A 14,157-nucleotide genomic window follows, 5' to 3' on the forward strand; every position below is an offset into this window, starting at 1 on the left:
GCAAGTATGGTCTCCATGTGTTGGTCCTAAATTACATCTTAACTACAGACAGAAAATCATTAGTTCAAAAGCTCATGAATCAAAATCCAAATTTATTTCACCCTAATTATTTGAAAAATATAATATAAGTAGCAAAATTCTCACCACTCACATCCCACCTGCTTTGGACACCTAATATCCAATTAAAAGAGAGCATGGTTAAGTGACCTCAAAATGATACCACCCTTCAGATTTGTATAACCCCTACCATACTTCTAGCTATATCACCTGGGCAAATAATTTCCAGAGACACTTTCTCTAACTCTTTTCTTCCCCATGAGTTCTGCCGCAGACTGGCCCACCGGAGACCACCGACCACGGGAGAACCAGGGAGAAGGCTCTAGGAGAAGTCAGGAATCGGCGAGGAAATGACAGACAGACACACTCAATGAAGAGACTATGCTGCTGTAATTTTATTGAGATTTGTGCATGGTTTATATAGAGATGCAATCAAGGAAATTTAGCATGGGTTTACATCACCAGACATCTGCAGATTATACAATCTTGTAAAGCAAAAGTACAGAGACATTGTTACATAGTGAGCTGTTCTTGGTATAACAATGTGGTTTTTTAAGCAGGGGCCAGAACATAACTTTCCGTGAACTTAGTCTCACACCATTACCCACATGTTTGTTTGAACTTCCTTTCACAGGCCTATTGTTAAGTATTTGGTGTTTTACCACAGCCCTGGGTGGTCTTCTATAGCTATTTTTCCTTCTAGCATTTTCATATAATATTCTTTTACCACTGTCCAATATTTAATGTCCTGAGCATGTAACCAACCATACCGTCCTCTTTCTAATTGTCTCTCTGCTTCCCTGATTTGCCAAGAGATGCCAGGTTCTAGCATTTCAATTAATTCCTTTCTTTCTTGTTCACTTTGTAAACACCAGGGTTTACGAGTACGTGCCAATCTTTCTGACCAAGGGAGAGAATGCCATTCCCGTCTTTGGCCCTCATAATTAACCCACCGACGACCCTGTGCATCATACCATCCCGTATAAGGAAGGGGGTGTAGGTAATGATTAGGCCCTGGACGTCTAGGGGGAGTCCACCAACCTCCTTTCAATTTATATTGTAACCATTTCCCATCTATCCAACGTGTGGGAATTGCCAAACGTCTGAGCTGTTTTTCTGTAGAACTGTTAGGCTTACTGTGAGGATTTCCCCTGAGCATTTCTATTTTAGCCTTAATGGGGTCTGTGTCATCCACATCTATGAATAACTCTGCTTGTTCAACTGCATCCAGGAATTGTCCCAAAGATTTTCCTTCAGTTCCTTTTTCTACCACAGTAATCCAAGCTTGCATCACAGGAGGGGCAAAATCCAGGAGTTTCCGTAAAGTAATCATATGTGACACATTAGTTGCTGTTTTAGTTTCATTTTGAGTATTTCGGACATTAGGCAAAATGATCTGTTGAAAAGATACAAGAAGACCACAAAACATACATAGAATAAACACCATAGCCCAAAGCCACCAAGAGGAATAGCAAGATCGAGCCTTTTGATGCATATAACATGCAGATTGAAAGGGAAGTGCCTGGGGCTTCGCTCCGAAGAGCACTAACCCCAATCCTGCGCCGTTTTTCCACCTCAGCGGCATCTTGCTACACGGGTGTGACGGCCGTGGACGGAGCAGTTCCCCGTTTTTTATTATTAAAATGTAGCTCAAAGAGATCTTGCTTCACTTGACGAACAGCACTGAAAAGACATTTGAGAAGACAGGGAAAGAGAAATATAACCAACATGATCAATAATGCCAATATGCCGAGGAGAATGAAATATTGAATCCAATCAAGAGGATTAAGAGCTTTAACTCCTTTTTGAATTTCAGATGCCAAATCTTGTAAACCTCCTAGTTGCAAATGAGATTGACTGATAGCAGAAATATCTTTTTGTAATCCTTCTAAATTATGAGTCAAATCATTATCATTCCATACACCTTGTAAGTGGGCACGGACTTTATCCCAAGATTGTGACCTATTGTAGGGTAAAGGAGTCACGCATATTGACTTGAAACTATCATGACATCTGGTGGATAGGGTGGTTTTAAGATTAGAAATGTCCTGACCTAAAGCAATGACTACTTCTTCTAAAACATTGATTTTTGCTTCAAGCTTACGATCAATGGCTGCTTGTTCAAGCAAAGCTGCAGTTACATTTTTGTTTAAAGCATTAACATAATGAGCAGTATGGATCTCCTGTACTAAGGCTGTGGTTGCTACTGCGAAAGTTGTTATGATAGAAATGAGTGCTGTGATGCCTAATATTAAGGCTGCCACGAATCTTTTAGGCCTGATAAGATCGTTTAAAATTGAAAGCACTTGCATAGCAGAATTATCATACCACGGATCGTCTCCCAATTCGACAGGTAACATAACATAAGGAGGTCTTTTAACAATGATCATAGTGCCCAAATCTTTAGGTTCAGCAGATGTGATACAATTAGTTAACTTACAAAAATTGCAAACAATGGAATAAGAATTACCTTGTTTAGTAATATTAACAAAGGATGATTGGGCTAAAAGTAGCGCAAAAGGATAAGAAATACAAGCCTTAAGACCAATTGCGTCACTATGAGTATGATTAGGTCTCTTTTCTAATAACATATTAGAAGCTGCAATTAATCTAAATAGATCTGGAAAAGAGTGAGTAATATTTTCATTATACACATACCATATCGGAGTAACAAACCCCACAGAGAACCATCGACGTAGTGGCTCTCCACTAGAAACAAATGTATACTGATTAAATTTATCTTTATGAGAATTTATATAATTTTCATAAACATTGGCTTGAAAATTAGAGTTAGAATAATCCCATATTTTTAAATCATATCCCTTAGGATGATACCAAGAAGCTGCATTGGCGAAACCACATTGAAGCCAAGCAGGGAATCGATTAATGGCAGAGTCCCAAAATTGATTCTGATCTCTATATTTTTGAATACATAAAGTAATGGGCACATGGGAGACAGAAGTATGATTATCTTTATAGTTGCTGTCTCCAAGAGTTAACATTTGAGTTTCCCAGACCCACCGATGGCTAGCACTAACCTTATCTGGCCCGTCAGTAAGGAAGGTTCTATAAGAAGTAGATACACAGCCTTCAGGAGTTTTTCCTTGAATGGCAATGCAGATTGGTAAGGAGTCAGCACGTCCTTCAAAATTTATTAAAGAGGAAGAGGAGGAGCGTGCATTAGAATCTTGAAATCCCCCGAGACGATCAGTATCATTGGTCAAAATTCTGATCGGCTCAGGATCTAGCCAACCCACGGGCTGCAGAATAGGAGGATTAGGAACATAAGCCCAGAAAGCCACACCTTCTACTGGGGGTGGGGCAGAAATTATTGCTAAAAATGCCAAAAAGTACATTTCCATAGTTAGGGGTTTTCCTTGATTGAGTAAAAGTTGTTTTGTCTGCTTAGTTAGAGCTTTGACTTTGGTCCACGTTATCGCCGGCTGCATTTTCGAGCTCAGTTTCATTTTTTTTCATTTGCCACGTCAATTTTTTCTGTTGTCGACGGAGCTTCCACTTTTTGTTTTTGTTCTGCCGGTGCGGCTGGTCTGATGAGTCTGTCTGGGATCCAAATGGGAGATTCGGCATCCTGTGGAAAGACACAAGCATACCCTCGTCCCGAGGTGATTAAGATATCTGGACCTTTCCATTGTCCGGAAAGGAGATCTTTCCACAAGACCCTTACCACGGCTGAAGAAGGAAGAGTATCCCAATGCCGTAAAGCTGGAGTTAATCCCTTTTCATTAATGTTTAAATGATTTAATACGAACAGGCTATGTCCTAAGAGATGATGAGGGGAAAAATAAGAATTTGCTTTTTGTAATCTCTCAATTTGTGTCTTAAGTGTTTGATGAGCCCTTTCAATAATTGCTTGTCCCTGGGGATTGTAAGGGATTCCCGTAGTATGCACTATATGCCATTGTGCGCAGAAATGCTGGAAAGCTTTTGATGTGTATGCCGGCCCATTGTCTGTTTTAATATGTGAGGGAATACCCATGGTTGAAAAACATAAAATGAGATGCTGTATAACATCCTTTACTGCTTCTCCAGTCCTAGCTGAGGCAAATATGAAATGTGAAAAAGTGTCTATAGTAACATGTATAAACCCCAGTCTTCCAAAGGAAGAAAGATGGGTGACATCCATTTGCCATAATGCGTTAGGTTTTAAACCTCTGGGATTAACCCCCATTTTTGGGACTTGAGGAACTGGAGGACAGGCTCCGCACTGACGAACAATGTTACGTGCCTGTTCTCGTGTTAATTGAAACATTTTTCTAAGAGCCAAAGCATTTTGATGATGTAATGCATGACTTTTAGTGGCTTCCTGAACATTACCAATTACTTGTTGTGTTAATAAATCTGCCATGGCATTGCCATGGGTTAAAGGGCCTGGTAAATTAGAATGACCTCTTATATGGCCTATAAAATATTTGTGAGTTCTTTGTTGAATTAAGATCTGTAAATTTTTAAGTAAGGGCAAAATTGGCGATTTCCCTGATAGCAGAGCTGTTTCAATAAAGGGAAATAAAGATACCACATACTTTGAATCTGAGTATAAATTAAATTCATGTGGAAACTTCTGAAAGGCCAAAATGACTGCTTTAATTTCTGCTTGCTGAGCAGAAGTTTTATTTTCTATCTCTGTAAAGGTTACACCTTCATGAGTGTAAACCGCAGCTCTTCCTGAGGAAGAACCATCAGTAAAAATGGTGAGAGGGCAAGCAAGCGGTTGAGGTGAAAACCAAATTGGAAATATAAATTCTGTATTTTTTACAAATTTTATTATAGGATGCTTTGGAAAATGATAGAGAACTTGTCCTGTATATCCCTGGAAAGCTATTGCCCAATCCTCATGAGTTTGGAATAAGTAATCAACTTGATTTCTTTTATAGGGTGTAATAACTGTATGAGGCTCTTGTCCAAATAATTCTCTTGATCTGATTCTACCTTTCCCTATTAATAAAGCACACATGTAAGGATAATCTGCCAACATTTTAGATTGAGTATGAGGCAAATGTAACCATTCCAAAATTCCATTTTGCCATAGGCAAGCAGTTGGTGTATATGGAGTAGGTAAAATTAGAAGAGACCATTTTTGATTATAATTTACTTGTTTTACCTTAGCTTCAGTTAAGGCTGTTTCTACTATTTTTAAGGCTTTAAGTGCCTCTGGAGTTAATTGTCGTGGGGATTTTGGATGTGAATCACCATGAAGCAATGAGAACAAAGGACTAAGAGTTCCTGTGGTGATTTTTAAATAAGGTCTAATCCAGTTAATGTCCCCTAATAGTTTTTGAAAATCATTTAATGTTTTTAATTTATCTTTTCTTAAGGTAACTTTTTGAGAGGAAATAAAATCATTATGAATAGATTGACCTAAATAATTTAATGGTTTATTTCTTTGTATTTTTTCTGGTGCAATAACAAGTCCAAACCTGGTTAACTGTTTGACTGCAAAAGTTAGCAATTTCTCTACTTCCTGATATGAGGGTAATGCTAATAATATGTCATCCATATAATGGATTATGTATGCTTGAGGGAATTGGTATCTGACTTGTTGTAAAGCTTTATCTACAAATTGTTGACACAATGTAGGGCTATTCTTCATACCCTGAGGTAAAGTGACCCACTGATACCTTCGAAAAGGTCGTTTAAAATTTATTGATGGCACACTAAATGCAAAATATTCAGAATCCTCAGGGTGTAATTTTATTGTAAAGAAACAATCTTGTAAATCTATAACTATAATATTCCATCCTTCCGGTACTGCCACAGGAGAAGGCAAACCTGGTTGAAGAGGTCCCATATCTTTCATTACTGCATTGATGGCTCTAAGGTCTTGTAGCAATCTCCATTTTCCAGATTTCTTTTTAATAACAAACACCGGCGTGTTCCAAGGACTATGAGATTCTATGATATGTCCTTTTTCCAATTGTTCTAGTACTAGGATTTCTAACGCCTGTATTTTTTCTTCATTTAGGGGCCACTGATTTACCCATACAGGCTCATTAGTTAACCATTCTATCTTATCAGCATATAATTCTTCAGTGGCCCCTATGAAAAAGGCTGACAAATGTGGTCAGCAGTGACTAATTTTACATTCATGGAATCAAGAATATCACGACCCCATAAGGTAAAAGGAAGTGAAGGGATAATGTATGGCTGAATATATCCTTCCTTTCCTTCGCTCGTCCATTTGAGATACATAGAACTTTGAGTCACCCCAGAAGCCATGCCTAAACCTAAAAGAGATGACCCTGTTTTATGAATCGGCCAAGCGTTTGGCCATTCTACTCCTGCTATACAGGTCCTGTCAGCTCCTGTATCTAACAAACCTGTAAATCTTTTTCCATTGAGGTAAATGTCTTTGAAGGGTCTATCTTGGAGATTTTGCACCCAAAATGCCCCTTCTGAAGAGCCAAATTGTCCTTCACCTCGAAAGTCTCGTAAGACCATGTTAGGCAAATTAATGTAAGGCAAGAGTATTAACTGAGCTATCCTTTGTCCCTTATAAATCTGTACTGTTTCAGATAGGGGTCTCACCATAATTTTAATGTCAGCTTTAGTATCTGAGTCGATCACTCCAGGTATTACTTCAAAGTTTTTCTTATAATTAGAACTTCTGCCTATAACTAATCCTACCGTTTGAGGTAGAAGTTGTCCTTTAGTTTGCGTAGGTACCAGAGTGATACCATCCCATTTAGAAATAATCATATCTTGTGCACTGGCAAGATCTAATCCTGCACTTCCTGGAGTTGCCCTGGGCAGATGATGAATAGTAAATTCTGGAGCCAAGGGGCTTAAATTTGATTCTTGTTTAATGCTTCCTTTTTCTCCCTTGGTTGTCGGGCTGGGAGCATGCCCCTCACTTAGTTTTTTGAGTCTTCATCCTCACTTTCCTCCTTTTCTTTCTTAGATCCTTTCCCTAAAGGAGTCCCATCCTTATGAAATTTAGACTTACATTCATTTTTCCAATGTTTTCCTTTCTTACATCTAGGACATATTCCGGGACCCCCTTTTGTTGGGATTCCGGATGACGCAGGACAATTCTTTTTTATATGCCCTGTTTTTCCACATTGGAAACAGTTGGGAGTGTTATTATTCCCTCCCCCATAAGTTTTCTTAACATAGGCGCTAAACTTTTGTCCTTTCATTGCTGCAGCATATGCCATTCCTTGAATGACAGCTGGTGAGGCATCCATGCACGCTCTGATGAAGTCCTGCAAGGTTCCTGTTTTTCTAATTGGCCGAATTAAATCCTGACATAATTGATTAGCATTTTCCCAAGCCAGTTGTTTTATTAAAATATCTGTTCCTTCAGACGGAGGCATCATTCTTGTGATTGCCTCTTCAAGTCTAGAAATAAATTCTGGGTATGATTCTTCCATACCTTGTCTTATACCTGCTAAGGTACCACCCTTGGATCCCGGAGGAGGGAGTTTGCGCCAAGCTGAAACAGCATTATCAGTAATAAGACGCAAAACATCTTTAGGAATTTTAGTTTGAGCCTGCGGAGTAGCATATTCATCAGTGCCAAGCATCATAGCCATAGTTGGTTTAGGAGCTCGCCTTTTAAAACTCTGCATAACTGATTCTTTACATCTATCTTCATAATCTGTCCTCCAGAGAATATAATCTCCCGGAGGAAGAGTGGCTTTTGCCGTTTGCTGCCAATCATAAGGAGTAAGCCAGTGACTGGCCACCATATCAAGAACTTGTAAAGTATATGGTGCAGAGGAGCCCGATATTTTTACAGCACTTTGCAGTTCTTTTAAAGTTTTTAAAGGCATAGGTTCCCATATGGGCTCTTCATCATCAAATCCTTCTGCTACTGGGAATGCCATAAAAGAGACATCCCCCATCTTTTTAGCTTCATGGAGAGCCCCTTTAAATCCTACTGGGGGCAAAGGGGTTCTCCCACGGGTAGCCTTTCTTGGAACAGTTCTTAAGGGTACCTTATTATCACCATGTCTATGATCTCTAAAGTCATCCTCCCATTCTCTTTCTGCTATTTGATCATCAAGTCCCCAATCATCATTAACGCCCTCATTATCATCCTCGAATCCTACTCCTTCAAATTCTGGTAAAACATAAGTAACCTTAGGAGCAGAGGGTTTAATTGGCTGACTTTCTTCAGGCGTCCCATCATCCAAATCATATACCTCATCATATATGGGTGAATTTGTTTCAGAGGCGGTTTCTCTTACCAACCCTTCAAATGGAGTAGTTTCCGACAAAATTTCCCTCATTTGTAACCAAATACTGAAGCCTTGCTCAGGGAGAGTTTTTTCTCCATTCTGTTGTACATATCGGCGCATTTCTTTGCCCACACGTTTCCAATCATCTATAGTTAATGTTCCATCCTCCACAAACCAAGGGCTGACCTTTTTCACAAACAACATAAATTGAACAAGAGTTTTGGATGACACTGAGAACCCGGACTTCATCAAAGTTCTTTGTAACATAGTGACCAACATTTTTTCATTCTTAGTCATGGACTGCCCCATGGTTCCTGAGATTGCTTACACTTAACCAGTGATCCTTTACTGGCGGGACTGCAGTTCCCTGGTAAGAACCGGACCTGACTTCTAAGAAAAAGGAAAAAGGGGATTACCTGTCCTTCAAGTCCCTGTTCGGGCGCCACCTGCCGCAGACTGGCCCACCGGAGACCACCGACCACGGGAGAACCAGGGAGAAGGCTCTAGGAGAAGTCAGGAATCGGCGAGGAAATGACAGACAGACACACTCAATGAAGAGACTATGCTGCTGTAATTTTATTGAGATTTGTGCATGGTTTATATAGAGATGCAATCAAGGAAATTTAGCATGGGTTTACATCACCAGACATCTGCAGATTATACAATCTTGTAAAGCAAAAGTACAGAGACATTGTTACATAGTGAGCTGTTCTTGGTATAACAATGTGGTTTTTTAAGCAGGGGCCAGAACATAACTTTCCGTGAACTTAGTCTCACACCATTACCCACATGTTTGTTTGAACTTCCTTTCACAGGCCTATTGTTAAGTATTTGGTGTTTTACCACAGCCCTGGGTGGTCTTCTATAGCTATTTTTCCTTCTAGCATTTTCATATAATATTCTTTTACCACTGTCCAATATTTAATGTCCTGAGCATGTAACCAACCATACCGTCCTCTTTCTAATTGTCTCTCTGCTTCCCTGATTTGCCAAGAGATGCCAGGTTCTAGCATTTCAATTAATTCCTTTCTTTCTTGTTCACTTTGTAAACACCAGGGTTTACGAGTACGTGCCAATCTTTCTGACCAAGGGAGAGAATGCCATTCCCGTCTTTGGCCCTCATAATTAACCCACCGACGACCCTGTGCATCATACCATCCCGTATAAGGAAGGGGGTGTAGGTAATGATTAGGCCCTGGACGTCTAGGGGGAGTCCACCAACCTCCTTTCAATTTATATTGTAACCATTTCCCATCTATCCAACGTGTGGGAATTGCCAAACGTCTGAGCTGTTTTTCTGTAGAACTGTTAGGCTTACTGTGAGGATTTCCCCTGAGCATTTCTATTTTAGCCTTAATGGGGTCTGTGTCATCCACATCTATGAATAACTCTGCTTGTTCAACTGCATCCAGGAATTGTCCCAAAGATTTTCCTTCAGTTCCTTTTTCTACCACAGTAATCCAAGCTTGCATCACAGGAGGGGCAAAATCCAGGAGTTTCCGTAAAGTAATCATATGTGACACATTAGTTGCTGTTTTAGTTTCATTTTGAGTATTTCGGACATTAGGCAAAATGATCTGTTGAAAAGATACAAGAAGACCACAAAACATACATAGAATAAACACCATAGCCCAAAGCCACCAAGAGGAATAGCAAGATCGAGCCTTTTGATGCATATAACATGCAGATTGAAAGGGAAGTGCCTGGGGCTTCGCTCCGAAGAGCACTAACCCCAATCCTGCGCCGTTTTTCCACCTCAGCGGCATCTTGCTACACGGGTGTGACGGCCGTGGACGGAGCAGAGTTCACTTGAAATTCTCACCTTCTGGATAATGGCTCTTTGTCATAATTCTCTGGACAATTTCAGGCTGTGAGGGGTGTCCTTTAAGAATTGAACACAAGGGCATGGTTAACCACTAAGCCACATCCTCAGCTCTTTTTTTTTTTTTTTTTTTTTTTTACATGATCCCTGTTGGTTGCTTACAACTTTACTGATTTGCTGAATCTGGTATCAAATACTTGATCCTTCTGCCACATTCACCAAAGTTGCTAGGATTACAGGCATGCACCACCACACCCAGTGGAACACAGTTTCTTATGAAACTCTGTCCCATGATTGTATTTTCATGCCTTATAAGCATCCAGAACCCCCAAATTTCTTACACTAGTCAATTTCAACTCCATCACTCCAGAAACAATCACTATTTTCATATTTTCTCAACTGATAATTTGTTTGTGCTAGAATTTTATATAAAACACACCAGAGTTTATGTATTTTTATATAAGATAAATTTTAGTTATCCTGTTTTATTATTATTACTTCAGGTAAGGGTCCGGTGAAGCGTCGGAGGAAGAGACCACCAAGAGACTGACTTACTTTATGCAATAAGCAGGAGGGGGTTTATTGAGTTTCCAGCATGCTGGGGCTCCATGCCCACTTGAGAAGGGAGAACAGCCCAGAGCCCAGAGCCAGGGTTGAACAATGCTTAAGTACACATTTTTTGGGGAGGGCGGGGACTTTACATACATCACAGTCTCCTTTAAGAAATCACCATACACCGCGGGAAAGTCAAACAACAATTGTTAGACTTGATTAGTACATACATTGGCGGGAACAGGGCTGGCTGGAGTGATAGGTCATTCCTAAGGAGGGGGTTACATTTAAACTGATTGGTTTAGGCCCTGAGGTGTGTACGTGCTGGACTGCACAGGATCTTAGGATATAAATCAACTAAATGGCCAGTAGGGCATTGTCTTAACTGCCTCAGGAATTTAACCCATGCTTTGCAGTTTAGAAGCAGGTTTAGAATGCCTGGGCCTTTACATTTTAACTCAGGCTTTGCTGCTTAGAAACTTTACCCTTTCAGTACGTCTACCAGTAATGCATTAAAAAACTTCACTGAATACTATTCAATGTATAAGTAAATTTTTTCAAAGTGTGGCTATTTTTCTATTTGTAGATTCCAAACTACAAATTTGAGCTATTATGAATAAAATGTTACTAAATGCTACTTTTGTGACCTATTTCTTCACTTCCATTGGGTAAAACATCAGTGTGGAAATTGTTGAGACTCTGATTTGGTGTCAATGTTTAATTTCAGAAACAAAAAATGAAAATTATAAGTTTTTTTTCCCAAAATTTTGGGTCCATTTTATTTAATTAGAAATACCACAGGGGATTTCCAGTTCCTCCACAATCTTGCCCATATGAGGGGTTATTAGCTTTTTGTATTGTAACCAATCTAATAGATATGTAACAATATATCTTTAAGATTCCAATTCAAATTTATCTGATGACTGGTTTCTTTCTTGTTACCACTGTTTACTGGTGATGAGTCCTTGCTTCCCTGGTAATCTGGGCAGGAAGGGCCTGGGGCAGCTTTGATCAGCATTTCCCTGTTTGCTGGGAGCTGTTTCATTAATAGTTCCTTAGAATGGGTACCAGGCCTTGGGGACATTAACATTTCAATTTCCTCAAGTATTGCTCTGGTTTCCTGGACTCCATTCTCAATAGTGGCCTCCATTTTATTTATCTTACTTGATATTAGACCCGATTTACCTAACTACACTAACTACTTATCTGTATATCTGGCTTCATTCTTACTGGTGTTTTGTATATCGTCATTTGTGTACCATTTTCAAAATTTTTGTCCACCTCTAGAAAATGGGTTATGTCTCTTTATCATTGAGTTTTAATTATATATATATATATAATTTAGCAGAACTTTGCCAAATATTTGTTTTGGAAAATATTGTCTGTAGGTGAGTCAAACAAAGTGTGACTGCAGACTCTATATTTCAACTTTAAAATTCAATTTGTATCTGAATTTTCTTGATAATTTTGTTGTTTTACCATACAAAACTTTACTTACTTTAGGAAAACAAAAGTATTCACATTAACAAGCATCTGTATTATAAGGTCTGCCTTAACATATCACAAGTGTTTCATGTAAACTTCTGCTGGAAAATCTAATCAAATCTTTAGGTTCACCATTTGAAGAAATCAAATTTAACATAGTTTCCATTTCAAACAAAAGTAAATGTAAGCCTTAACATTAAAACTAGATAGAATATATACAACAAATATTGGTAACATCAAGTGTGTTAAAGGACTTTTAAGGAGTAAAAAGAAACCAATTTTATTTTTAGTATTGTATAGAAAATTATTTTCCAATTTTTAATCTTTTCACCTGGTGCTGTCAGCATTGGTATAAATATTTCAATGACATAATATAAAACATATTTAAAATGCCTGGAATTTTAAACCAATCTTTTGACTCTGTACAGTATTAATGATGAACCCAGCCTAATTCCAGTTTAAGTTTGGGAATCACCTTGTCAGAAAGTTATAAAAAGATTATTTCTGTTTTCTGTAAGAAAACTAGAATTTCTCTTTGTCCTGATCATATTTTTATGTTTTGAACTTGCTTGGAATTCCTACCTGTGTCTTTAACTCACCCATGCCTGGCTTTCTCTGACCAGATATCAACCCTCTCTAAAACCTTAGTGGTGCCTCATAAATCCTTGTTTCCCCTGATCAAATAACAACTCTCTAAAATCTCAGTGGCAACTCATAAACTCTGATGTGGGGAGCAGAATTTATTTTCTACCTTGAAATGTTAAGCCATGTAGATCATTAACCTGCCATCTGCCTTTGTATTATGCTTGTCAAAATATTGTTAGCTATAAGTACCCAAGAGACACCTGCTCTTTGTAACTTTTTGTGTTGTAAAATTTTTTTCCTGGAGATCAAGGGGGATGATCTCTAGCATGGGGTTTTTTGAAGAGACAGTCCTGGCCAGCTTTAGTGTACACAATACAATCTTGCTTAAATTTTAATTTAAAATTGGAGTTGGTTTTCTCTTCTTTGTGTCCTGGTTCAACATTAACCTATTTTAACTTCACTGTCAATAAAACCAAGAACAAAACAAAAAACCTGTATAAATGAACCAGGTGCATAATAATGGCCATACTTCACTGAAGCACTGTATTTATTATAAAAATGATATAATATTAAAAATTAAAAGATAGTTCAAATATCAAGGGAATTTAGGAGTTAGAAATTTTTCTTACAGAATATAGGTGGTAAAATAGGTAAATGGAACATGTGCTGGGAGGAAGACAAGAGTATTTGCAAAGGAGTCAGCAAAGACTTGAGTCTCTCTCAGGTATATATTTTGCACAAAAGAGAAAATGTACAGCATAAATATTTCAGGTGATGTGCAACAAAATCACAAAAATGTTTATTACAAAAAAATCATATCTTTAGCAATCATTCCAAAAAGGTAGTCTTTTTGTCAGGAATAAACACTTGGACAGGAATTGAAGTTTTGGTCCTATTGTTTATGTAGTTTTACTCATAGTGGATAATCTTTGCACTATTTCTCCATTTTACTGGTTGGGATTAATTCCAATTTATATATCTGCTAAAAGTGCACTGAAGGCAGAAAAATATTAATGGCTCATGTTTAAATCATTTGATCTTTCCCTTTTTAAACAAACAAAATTCTGCATAAAACCATCTCTTAATATCTGTATCTCTGGTATAATAGCAGCAACTGACATAAATTTTGATATGATTACTTGTCTCTTTATATACTTATAGACTATGAATTTGTTGCTTAGCATTTAGGTATAATATTCTATGATGTTCTCTGCTTATTTCATGTCTCTATGCCAAATTTTATGCCACACTCCTAGTGTCTTCCTTAATTATGAAAAACCAGCCTCTACCTCAGAGCAAAGCCTGTCCAAGGAAGGGACATGACCTTAGTCCTTGGAAAAACCCACAGAGCACTCCTAAGCACATTCTCACCCTGCTAAGTTGTTTATCTACAAATAACAGGAGAGATCTGCTGCACCAGGTGTCCCTGACTTAGTCAGGCTAGGTGGGGATCCATAG

General features: G+C 38.4%; 1 protein-coding gene across 2 annotated transcripts; it reads right to left on the reverse strand.

Annotated features, from left to right (window-relative positions):
• Positions 1–428: 428 nt before the first annotated feature.
• Positions 429–3,518, reverse strand: LOC139707241 (endogenous retrovirus group K member 113 Env polyprotein-like). Of its 2 annotated transcripts, none has more exons than XM_071617715.1 (2): positions 3,096–3,518; positions 429–1,740 (listed from the first exon to the last, which is right to left on the reverse strand). In XM_071617715.1, exons 1-2 carry the CDS (start codon positions 3,504–3,506, stop codon positions 1,708–1,710), a joined length of 444 nt encoding a protein of 147 aa, XP_071473816.1. In that variant the 5' UTR covers positions 3,507–3,518; the 3' UTR covers positions 429–1,707. The 2 variants fall into 2 exon arrangements, with proteins under 2 accessions (XP_071473816.1, XP_071473805.1); XM_071617704.1 differs by having other exon boundaries at positions 3,096–3,506.
• Between the last annotated feature and the right edge of the window lie 10,639 nt (positions 3,519–14,157).

This window comes from Marmota flaviventris, chromosome 1 (assembly GCF_047511675.1).
Source record: "Marmota flaviventris isolate mMarFla1 chromosome 1, mMarFla1.hap1, whole genome shotgun sequence".
Lineage (NCBI taxonomy): Eukaryota > Metazoa > Chordata > Mammalia > Rodentia > Sciuridae > Marmota > Marmota flaviventris.

Excerpts from the sequence above, each read along its gene's own strand:
- LOC139707241 (XM_071617704.1), bottom strand. The coding sequence starts at position 1,642 with ATGCCGCTGAGGTGGAAAAACGGCGCAGGATTGGGGTTAGTGCTCTTC.